The sequence below is a fragment of the Plasmodium gaboni genome, chromosome 12 (assembly GCF_001602025.1).
Source record: "Plasmodium gaboni strain SY75 chromosome 12, whole genome shotgun sequence".
Taxonomy (NCBI): Eukaryota; Apicomplexa; class Aconoidasida; order Haemosporida; family Plasmodiidae; genus Plasmodium; species Plasmodium gaboni.
In genome coordinates this window covers 606,456-619,127 of record NC_031492.1, presented here as the reverse complement: position 1 = coordinate 619,127, position 12,672 = coordinate 606,456, and the positions used below count along the sequence as shown (strand labels likewise).

At 17.8% G+C, this 12,672-nt stretch overlaps 4 protein-coding genes across 4 annotated transcripts; all 4 read left to right on the top strand.

Annotated features, from left to right (window-relative positions):
• Positions 1 to 1,837: 1,837 nt before the first annotated feature.
• Positions 1,838 to 3,850, top strand: PGSY75_1218900 (hypothetical protein; the record flags this gene model as incomplete). The annotated part of the gene is made up of 1 exon (XM_018786773.1): positions 1,838 to 3,850. The coding sequence occupies one exon, from the start codon at positions 1,838 to 1,840 to the stop codon at positions 3,848 to 3,850; it is 2,013 nt and encodes a 670-aa protein (XP_018640638.1).
• A 762-nt stretch (positions 3,851 to 4,612) lies between these two features.
• Positions 4,613 to 6,449, top strand: PGSY75_1218800 (putative secreted ookinete protein; the record flags this gene model as incomplete). Its single annotated transcript, XM_018786772.1, has 8 exons — positions 4,613 to 4,784; positions 4,903 to 5,128; positions 5,218 to 5,260; positions 5,340 to 5,396; positions 5,569 to 5,617; positions 5,722 to 5,781; positions 5,864 to 5,932; positions 6,076 to 6,449. The coding sequence occupies 8 exons, from the start codon at positions 4,613 to 4,615 to the stop codon at positions 6,447 to 6,449; spliced, it is 1,050 nt and encodes a 349-aa protein (XP_018640637.1).
• Positions 6,450 to 6,909: 460 nt separating this feature from the next.
• On the top strand, positions 6,910 to 8,415 carry PGSY75_1218700 (hypothetical protein; the record flags this gene model as incomplete). Its single annotated transcript, XM_018786771.1, has 1 exon — positions 6,910 to 8,415. The coding sequence occupies one exon, from the start codon at positions 6,910 to 6,912 to the stop codon at positions 8,413 to 8,415; it is 1,506 nt and encodes a 501-aa protein (XP_018640636.1).
• A 1,292-nt stretch (positions 8,416 to 9,707) lies between these two features.
• Positions 9,708 to 12,302, top strand: PGSY75_1218600 (putative arginine--tRNA ligase; the record flags this gene model as incomplete). Its single annotated transcript, XM_018786770.1, has 7 exons — positions 9,708 to 9,828; positions 10,084 to 11,241; positions 11,343 to 11,462; positions 11,575 to 11,664; positions 11,838 to 11,940; positions 12,046 to 12,172; positions 12,258 to 12,302. 7 exons carry the CDS (start codon positions 9,708 to 9,710, stop codon positions 12,300 to 12,302), a joined length of 1,764 nt encoding a protein of 587 aa, XP_018640635.1.
• Positions 12,303 to 12,672: the final 370 nt, after the last annotated feature.

Genomic DNA, 12,672 nt, shown 5'->3' with positions numbered 1-12,672 from the left:
TTCAAAGTGTTATTATGTGTAATTGTGTTCAAATTTTTTTATATACTTATTTATGTAGATTCATATAATATATCATGTATTGAAAAAATAAAAATCCAAAGATATATCATGTATATTATAAAAAAAATATAACAAAAATTATTTATTACATATTTTCATAAAAAGTACAAAAAAATATGTTCATGCAAAAATATATACAAATGTATATTTTTTTATAACAAAAAGATGTTTATATATATATAAAGAAAAAACAAAAATATGTAGAAAAATAAAATAATAATATATTGGAAATTATATTTTACAAAATCTTGAGGAAAGAATAATAAAATAAATATTTCGTATAAAAAATACAACAAAAAAAAAAAGAAAAAAAAAAAAAAAATTAAAATAAAATAAATAAAAAACTAAAGTTGAACATAAAATATATATATATATTATATAATTATATTTAATTTTTCTATATACGAAAAATAGAATAATAATAAATATAAAAAAACTATTTTTTTGTAATTATTTTATTATATATATTATTATATTTTTATTTATTAATATATGGAATTTAATAAAATACGAATATATTTCTATATATAGTGCATCGAATAATAAAACAAAAAAAAATTGAAATGCAAATATTAAAAAAAAATTAAAATATAAAATTTCAAAATTTTTTAAATTATAAAATGTGTATCCATATAGTATTTTTAAAGAGTTATTATAAAAATCTTATCAAATGATAACATATATATATATATATATATATATATTTCTTTTATTTTATAAAAGAAATAATAAATAGAATTTTTATTTTAAAGGCATATTAAAAAATTCAAAAGTTTGTAAGTATATGCATTCTTTAATATTATAAAAATATTGAAATACATGTGTGTCAATATATATATATATATATATATATATAATATTTATTATCACATGTAAGAAGAACATTATCATTAAATAATTTTCATTTATTCAATCATTTATTTTATTTTTTTCACATATACTCACATTCATGCAAATTAAACATCTTCATTTCTACAAAGACTAAAACATATAGAGAGATGGTTTTATATTTAAAAGAAAAAAAAAATAAAAAAAATATGCAACTGTAAAAAAAATGTATATAAAATTATAATATATATATATATATATATTTTTTTTTTTTCTACACATCTGGCCTTATTTTATCAAATGACATATACAACATTTTAATTATAATAGTATAAATCCGTTGGTATAATTATTATCCTATAAAATAAATGGTCAAATATATATATAATATATATAAATAAATATACTTATTATTATATTTATTTTAATTTTTAATAATAATGAAATATAAATACTATTAAATATATATTATATTATTTTAATATATATATATATATATATATATATGTATTATTTTACCTAGGGAATAAAAATTATGTTCACAGGAAAAGGATGATTATTGGAATACTTGAAATAAAAAATATTATCTCATTTGTTTATATATATATATAAACAAAATTCTTTCTTTCTTTCTTTTTTTTTTTTTTTTATTTATTTTATTATTTTTTTTTTTTTCCAATAATATTAAAATATATTGCAACATGGAATTTTTATGTTATTTTAAAAATATTAGGATGTACAGTTTTAAATGAGTATAAGAAAATAAATATATAAATAAATTTATATATATATATTTAGTATATATTTAATTTTTGACGTATTCGTGTTCCATATCTTTAGTTGAATGTATTAAAAAAAAAGTCATAGAAATATAGTATTAATATAATATATATATAATTTTGATGGCTGGCAAAATATTGTGACGTTTATTATTTCTATATTTTTAAAAATGAGAAAAGAATTTATAGAATACAATAAAAAATATTTCAGGAATATACAATTTGTATATGATTTCTTGAATAAAATTGGAATGAAAAATAGTTTGAATGAATTAAAAAAAGAAAGTAAAATAGATTATATAGAAGATTATGATTTATATTTTTTAGATCAAAATAATCAGGATATTTCAGATGATGAAAATATAAGAGACGAAGAAGAAGAAGATGAAGATTTTGAAGATATTGATAAAACATTCTTTATTTATACTATGAATAAAATGAACAATTCTATACTGTGTAAAGCTATTGATCTATTTGATCAGGATATGAAAGATAAATATGCTCATTTGCAAAATGTTCATAAGGTAAAAAATATGAACGATAAGAGAAGCGATATGTATGAAAATTATAATATTAATAATAATAATAATAATAATGATGATAATTATTCAATTAATAACTTCGATGAATATATGTATCAAACCGACCAAAATAATTCCCTCACCATACCTTTTATGAAGGAAAAAAAAGAAAATATTTTTCTCAGTAATGATAATAAAGAATATGAATGTTTAAAATTAAATAATACAAACATTGTGACACAAAAAGTAAATATGAAGTCATATAACTGGGATACATATTTTACTCAAGAAAAAGAAATTTATAAAAAGTTAAATGTAACCATAGTACATAATGATATATCAAATAATATAAATGATAAGGTCAATAAGCCGTCAAATATTTTATGTATTAAATATATTGATATATATTATAAACAAAATTATAAACATATAAACTCTGAAAATATTATATTTTTTCAAAGATTCTTTCCATTATTCCTTTTAGTTGGTTATGCAAATGGAAGTATCAATTTATTTTTAATCATTTATGAAAATAAAAAAAAAGCAAAGGAACAAAATGGAAATAATGATATAAATGAAAAAGAAGAATATCATAATGATTATAATATATATTTATATCAACAGTTAGAACATATATCCTTAGGGTCACCAGTTATGCATATAGATATTAACTATCAAGATAATTTATTCATCGTTTCAACCATGAATGGAGATATATGTATTTGTCAAATTAATATGAATAAAATTGAAAGTATAAAAAATAAATTCATACAAACAAATGATTTAAATCTTGATACAACAATAAATAATGATAATCCATATATGTTTCTAAAAGATATATTAAAATACCATATGAAATATTCAATACAATGTTTATTTAATGAAGATTATTCTTTATTTTGTTCTATAGCTAATGATAAAAATTTAATTATTTATGAAAAAATTGTATCAAATAATAAAATGAATAAAAACACTGACGACATTTATAGTAACAATAATAATAATAACATATATGATGATACAACAAACTATACATATGAAAAAAAAAAAATTATAGGTCTACCTGATATACCAACTAATATATTATGGGTTAAACATAATAACAAAGAAGTAATCATAATATCTATGCTTAATAGTAATCATATAATTTTTATGAATAGTGCTAATTATATTATAGAAAATAAATTATACCTTTTTGATTTAAATAAAGATAACAAAAATGAAAATGATGAATCGAAAAATGAAAAACATAATATTTTAGCATTAGATTATCATAAAAATAAAAATATATTAGTTATATGTACAGATACATCAAAAATATTTGTATATTCCTTTAAAGAAGAATCTATAATAAAAATAATTTACGGGTGTGTATTAAATTCATTATCTTTTCCTACAATACAAATAGATATAAGTGGTAATTTTATTTATGTAACATCAGAAGATAAAGTACATGGTACATATATTTTAATTTTTGATATAAAAAGTGGTAATATTATTAATACTATAAATAATGGATTTAAAATTAGATGCTTTCAACTTTTAAAAAATTATATATGTCCCTCAATTGATGACGTAAATTCGAATAATATTGATGCAAATAAAAAGGCATTACTTATATTAGGTTCATTCGATAAAAAGCTGCATTTTTATTCTAACTAAAAAATGGGTACGACCTCAAAAATTTTGTGAAATGGATTTTTTATAATATATAATATATATATATATATGTGATACAACATGTAATATAATTTTGAAATATAAAATATATTTATCAATTTTTTTTATTTTCACTCATATAAATTTATATTAATATCCTTGAAGGATATATTCTATCAATATATAAATATATACATATATTTTTTTTTTTTTGTATATGATTTATCCTTTTTTATATCATTCCCTGATATTTGTTATACTTGTTATATTTTTTTTTACAGTATCATTGAACAACCTAAGCATAACTCTTTTTTTTTTTTTTTTTTTTTTTTTTTTTTATAGGTGTATTTTATATAAGACTTAATTATAAATAAAAATAAAAAATACATTTTAAGACAAAAAAAATTGCTTTGATATACAAGGTAATGTTGATGTATATACATTAATGGGAATTTAAATTAGAAAAAATTATAAAGTAAATATAAAATTATTAAAGTATACTATAAATATATACATATATATATATGTATATTGAAATTTATTTATTCAGACCATAGCTTATTCTGCTATAATTTATTTATAGAAATCCCAAAACAATAGTTTTAATATAATAAAGACATAACTGTTATATATATATATATATATATATATATATATATATATATGTATGTATGTATGTATGTATGTATATTTTTTTTTTTTTTTTTTATATTTCACCTTGTATTTACTATTAAAAATATACATTAATTTATATGTATGTATACGATGTTATTACATCCTTATAAAATATGGTATCTAATTTTATTATGGTTATATATATATAATCAATATAAATGTGATCTAAGTCTAAAACCACCAGAATGTGATGTTTCTATAGATACTTCCATATGTATTAACAATGGACAAAAAATATTATTACCATCTGCAAAACCATATGGTTAAAATGTTATGATTTTTATAATTGTTTTAAATTTCGTTATTATGGTTATCTCATCCATAGAGAGTACATAAAATATTTATATGTTTATTGCATATTATGTATTCTTTCTATATAGGTATTTCTACACATATCTCGTTTGATAGTTTAATGCCTGTTGATGCTACTGGTAATAGGAATCATGCCCATGGAAAATTTTTTGCTTCATCTGGATTTGGAGGAAGTGGGAATTCTGCATTGTTCAGGCAAAATTATATATATATACCACATTCTGATGAATATTTCAAGAGTGTTGATTTTTCATATACCTTTTTTATATATCTACTACAAGATGAAATATCTAGGTATAAAAAAATAAAATCAGCACATTAATATATGTATATATATATATATATATATATATATTTACTTAAATATCCTCTACATTTTAAAGGAAAAATAATATGGAAGAAAAATTCTGTCCTGTAATACATAAGGTAAAAACCTATATTAATTATTATTTTATTTCTGAATATTCTAACATATCAATTATCAATTTTTATAATTGTCGTGAAGGGAATTATAAAGGATAAAATCCAGGAATCCTCTCCAGCTATTTTAATAAATACGAAAGTAAAATTAAATAAATATAAAAAAAATAAATATATATATATATATATTATTTAAAAAGGGAAAAAATCCATTCAAATACACATAATTAACAAACATTTATATATATCTCTTATGTGTATCCATATTATAAGTGAATAAAAAATAAGAAAATTTTCTTTTCTTTTAATGATAGAGTGGAAGAATCAAAATTGTCTTGAGTACTTCATCAAGTACAAACTCTGGTAATATTAATGCCTACAATTATATAAAAATTAAATAGGAAAATGATATGGTTCTTATATAAATCTTTGATATATATATATATTTTTAATATGTATATATATAGCCGGTGAAGAATTTTTGAGTAATTTTAAATTAAGGCATCATCAATGGTATCATATGGCAGGTACGTTATATTACATAAAAATATAATTAAAATGTATACACACATAAATATACATACATATATATCATTTTATTGTTATAAGTCGTTAGACATATAAACCATGTAAGACTATTTGTTGATGGAATCTTAGATTCAAGTTATTTGACTGAAGGTTATAAAAATATTAAAAAGATAAAATATATTAAATGATTATGTTATATATACACAATATTTATTATATGTACATATATAACATATTTAACATATTTATTATTCCATAAAATAATAAATATATATATTATATATTTTTTTAAGGTATTACAAAAACAAATGATTCCCCTATATATATTGGTGGAGCCCCATATTCTGTAGATTCTTGTGATTTCCCTTTTTTATTAGATGAATTAAAGATATATAATTTAAGTATAGGTACTGATCAAATACAAAGTGAAGCCTCAGCTTCCTTAAGTGGTATTGAACCTTCATTTATATATTTTGGATGTTTCCATTGTGATATGAATACAGCTATATTATCTTGTCCTAATAATTATCATTTATGTAATAAGATGGAATTATATATTGGAGTATATAGTGTTCTAAGAAAATTTTCTTTAGATGTTAATAATATCATATTACCATATTCATCAGAGAATAATCTAGGAATAGGTATATGCTGTACTGACATATAAGATGGATAGACAAATCGTTCATCAAAAAAAAAAAAAAAATAATTAAATATAATATGATATTAATTATTAGACAAAGGATTATATAATAAAAATATAATTTTTTTTTTTAATATTATAGAAAATAAAAAAATAAAAACTATTTCTTGTTATGGAAAAAAATATATATATATATATATATATATATATATATTTTTAATTGCATTATTTTTTTCGTAAAGCATTTTGTTTTTCTATTTATAATTCATTTATACACATTTGTTAATATATTAATATCTATTTTATTTATTTTATTTTATTTTTTTTTTATTATACATTCAACATCTCCTTTTACATTTCTTAAAATTAAGTATTAAAGAATATCAATAAGAACCTTTATGTTAACAAAAAAAAAAAAAAAAAAAAAAAAAAAGAAGAAAAGAAAGACAAAGGAAGAGAATATTCCTCTTTTATCATAATAAGCATGAGTAAAAATAAAAAATCTATTATTACATCATTTACTACAAAACTACAAGAAAAGGTAAAGGAAGAAAAGAAAAGCAATAACAAGATAAACAATGATGTTATGAAATTAATAAATAAAGAATTAATAATTGATTATTCTACTAATCAAAAGGTAAATGCTAAATTATTGTTAAACAAATATTTGAATGTTATTAATTATTTAATGAAAGAAAATATAAATTTAAAAAAAAAAATTGAAAATTTAAAAGTGGGCTGTATTCAAAAAAATGATATTATAGTTCATTATGAAAAAGAGTTAAAAGAAAAAAATGAAATTATTATTAAATTGAAAAAAAATATATCACCTGATATGTTACAAGAATGTGATAACACATATGATCATAAGAATTATCACGTGGAACATAATGATATCAGTTCTGATCATATACAAACAAGTAAATATATATTATCAACAAAAGGAGATAGAGACTATAACATAAGTAATAATAAAAATACTCCATATAATATAAATCATTCCCTATTTAATAAAAAGGATGAAGAAACTAATAATGATGATAACATATTTTTAAATTATGGTTATAATGAAAACATAAATTATCAAACTAATACATTTCATAATAAATATATACAACATAATGATCAGCATCATAAGAAAAATGTTTGTATGGTAAAAGATAATATCGCACCTAAAAATGAATCATCATTTAATCAAATTGTCAACCGTATTAGTAGTAATGATTATAAAAAATATTCGAGCAATAAAAATATTAATATTGGAATGAATCATGAATATATATATAATAATAATTATAATATAAGTAAATCCAATGTATCAAATAGTTGCAAAAAAAATAACAGTAAGGAAAATATAAATTTCATAAGAAACGATTCACAATATTTTTTATATAAAAATGATAATTTATCTAATGATGATAAATATATTGATGAATTGGATAATCTAATAAACAATTCAAAAAGTGTACATAATATGATAACACCAGAGCATTTAAATAAGTGCGATATACAATGTAACAATAAAGATGAAGAAAATATTATTATTTATGATTATTCTAAGGAGACCACTATTTCATCAAGTGATGGGGAACAAGAAAATGATATTTCTCAAAATTGTGATACGCAAGATCCAAAATATAAAACGAATAATGATTATACAATAAAAACAACACAAATAATTAATAATAAAATAAATGATAATAACAATAATAATGATATTTATAATGGAATGCATAAAAGTAAAGACCATATTAATAAAATCAGTTTTATGGAAGTTGATAAACGTATCATAAATAAAAAAAATGATAATGATGTAAAAACAATTACTCATGAACATGATATAATAAAAGATGACAAAACATATGATACATCATCAGAAAAAAATATTAAATTATTAGAAAAAAGTACGGAAAATGAAGAAGACGATGATAATTATGAAGATCTGGAAAATATTATGTCTACAATATTAAAGCTTCGAAAAAATGCATAAAAAAAAAAAAAAAAAAAAAAAAAAAACATATAAATATATAATAAAGTATATATCATAATTACAAATAAATTTCTTTTTTTTTTTTTTTCTTTTTAATTATCATTAATAATAGTATTGATCTAATTATATACTATATTATATTAAAAGGATCTTATATTTTTTACAACAAAAAAAATATATATAATATAAATTAATATGTATAATATATATATTATATATCTAATTATTATATCATCTTTATACATAATAATTTCATATTTAAAAAAATAAATTAATTTTATATATATATATATATATGTATATATTTTTTAACCAATAAAAATATTACATTTTACATAAAAAGCAAAAAAAAAAAAATAAAAAATATAAATTTCCTATTTAATATAATAATATATATTTTTAAAGAAAGCATAACATTTTATATTATATGGGAATTTGTTTTCCTTGGGTAACATGATAAATAAAAAAAAAATACATATAAACAGAAAATAATTTATTACATATATAATTAATAAATATATATAAATATATAATAGTCTTTCGTATAAAAAAAAAATATTATATATATATATAATAAAATACAAGCCACAAAAAGAAAGAAGAAACATTCTAATTTTATTATATATAAATATAACTAAATTTTATATTTCTTATATTTTAATAATAAAAATTTTTATTTTAAATTTAAGCTATGATAAAATTTATACTATCAAAAATAATTTCTTTTTCTTTTTCTTTTTTTTTTAATTCATCCATAAATTAATTTTATTTTAAATTTTATTTAATTTAATTTTAATTTAACATATATATAAATAAATCTTTTTTTCAAATATTTTTTTGACAATTTTTTTTTTTAACTTGTAAAAATATATTTTTATATTTTTTTAAAATATATTCTACAAGAATTTTTTTTTTTTTTTACATATATATATATATATATATTTATGTATGTATGTATATAAATATTTTTATTTAAAAAAAAAAATAATAATATATTGAAATGTCAACTTATTTTTAAATTTTAATACATACATATTATTATTTTAATTATCGTTTTAGTTGTTTTTTTTATTGTAATATATTTTGCTCTTATTTTATTCACATGTTTATATATTGTTGTGGATATTATCTTAATATTATCATATATATATATAAATTATAATACTATTATTTTTTTATTCAACTACCTAGACTATTATAGATTTAATATATATATATATATATATTTATGTATATATTTTTTTGTCCATTTGTATATTTTTTAATTGTCACATTACTCTTGTTTGATAACAATGGAATGTTTAACAAAGAAGATAAAAACCATATTTCAAAATTCTATTCAAAAATGTTTCCCTTCTATTTGTGAAGATGCTATTGTTACTTATGCCAATCTTAAATTTGGACATTTTCAATGTAATATTATATATATATATATATATTAATTTTGTTTTATTTTATTTATTTTTTTTACCTGACCCGTTCATACAGAAATATCAATGCTAGCCAAAAAAAAATTTTATTAAAATAACAAACATATTAATATAAATAAAATAATATAATAAATAAAATATATATTCTGTTATAATTATATGTAAATGTTATAATGCACGTATATATGAAATATATCTTATATATATGTGTATTTTTTTTTTTTTTTTTTTTTTTTAGGCAATAACGCTATAAATATTTATAAAAAATATGGAAAGGAATTAAAGTATGAAAATGCCCAAAAAATATCAGAATTTATAATTTCCAATATAAACGAAACTATATTTGATGAAATAAAATCGTCACCACAAGGTTTTATAACAGTGAAGTTATCAAAGGAGTATATTGAGACATCATTAAAAAAATTGTTTAATGGTAAAAATATAGATATAAGTGTAAATATAAATGATATAAAGGAAAGTAATGAAAATTATGGTAATGTATTGGTTGATTTTTCTTCACCAAATATAGCTAAAGAGATGCATGTTGGTCATTTACGATCAACTATAATAGGTGACAGTATATGTAGAGTATTTGAATTTTTAAAAATTAATACGCATCGAGTTAATCATGTAGGTGATTGGGGTACTCAATTTGGTATGATTATAAATTATATAAAAACACATTATCCGAATTTTAAAGAAGAAATGCCAGATTTAAGTAATTTAACAAGTTTATATCAGGAATCTAAAAAAATGTATGATGCCGATAAAGAATTTGAAGAATCATCCAAAGAAAATGCAATTAAATTACAAAACAATGATGAAGATTGTAAATTCATATGGAATAAATTATGTGAAAGTAGTAAAAAAGAGTTTGATAAGTTATATAAAATATTAGATATAAAATTAAAGTATGTTGGTGAATCATTCTATATACCTATGTTATCGAATGTTATGGATTTGTTAAAGGAAAATAAATTATTAATAAATATAGGAGATGCATTATGTTATCAATCAGAAAATTTTAAAGTACCATTATTTTTACAAAAATCTAATGGTGGATATGGTTATGATTCTACAGATGTAGCTGCATTGCATTATAGATTAACACAATTAAATTGCAATTGTATTATATATGTTACTGATATTGGTCAAGTAACACATTTTGAAACAATTTTTGATTTAGTTAAAAAAACGAATTGGGGAGATAAAAATGCAAAGTTAATGCATGTAGGATTTGGTTTTGTTTTAAATGAAGATAGTAAAAAATTTAAAACCCGAAGTGGAACAACTGTTAAATTGATTAATTTAATTAATGAAGGAACAGAAAGAGCAAAGCGCGACTTGTTGCAGAGAATTGAAAGAAAAAGTGAAGAAGAAAAGAGCTACTTCGAAAGTAAAAAAAAAAAAATAAATAAAAATATATATATTTTGATGTTCTATGTATGTGAGTTAATATATATATATATATATGTATATTTCATTTTTATATTTTAGATGTAGATATAGACCAATTAAGTGAATCCTTATGTGTTAGCGCCATAAAATACTTCGATTTAAAACAGCACAGAAACTCAGACTATAAATTTTCATATGATAATATGTTAAATGTAAAAGGTAATTTATAAAAAAGACATATTCCTAAATATATAAAGTGTTTAAAAAAAAAAAATTCTATATTATACATATCATATATGTATATATTTATATTTATTTATTCTTTTTTCAGGAAATACGGGTATATATATAATATATGGTTATTCAAGAATATGTTCAATTTTTAGAAAATCCACCATAAATGTGGAAGATATATCAAAAGGTTCTAAAACATATAAATACATGATATATATACACATAAATATATATATTTTGAATTTATATAAATATATAATTTCAATATAAAAAGTTGTGTAATAATAATAATATATATATATATATATATATAATATGTATGTAATATATATGTGTATATTTCATTTCTTTTTATTTTAGAGGAGTTAAGTTTAACTAACATGTACGAAATAAATTTAGGATTACATATTTTGAAATTCCCAGATATCTTTTATTATATATTAAAAAATATGCTAGTTCATAAGTAAGGAAAAAAATATATATATATATATATTTTTTTATAAATACGAAATTTCTTTCTTTTATGCATTCTTTCATTTATTCTTTTTTTTTTTTTTTTTTTTTATAGACTTGCAGAATATATGTACGATTTAACCACTACCTTTACAGCTTTTTATGAAAACTGCAAAGTTTTGAATAGTGAAAATGAAAAGTCACGATTACTTTTATGTTCAATAACGAAATCGTTATTAAAGGTATAACAAAATATATATATATATATATATATATATATATAATATATTTGTATGTATATTTTTTTTTTTTTTTTTTTTTTTTCAGTTATGTATGGAACTCTTAGGTATGAAACCCATTGAAAAATTATAAAGATAATAAAATAATATATACAAAAATAAATATGTTTATATTGAGAATAAGAAAAGAATGCAATATATATATATATATATATTACTGAAAAAAAAGGATATCATATGTATTATTATAAAAAGATAATATCATTTATTTATATATTTGTTTGTTTTTTAAATATATCTTTAAATAAAAGAACTGACACACATACATAATATATTTTAGAAAAAATATTATGAAATTTTAATATTTTAAAATTTTTAATTCATCTTATTTTCATATATTTATAAATATATTTTTTTTTTATCCTATAAATATAATATATATATATATATATATATATGTGATCAACACTTTTTTTTTTTTTTTTTTTTTTTTTCTTTTTAAT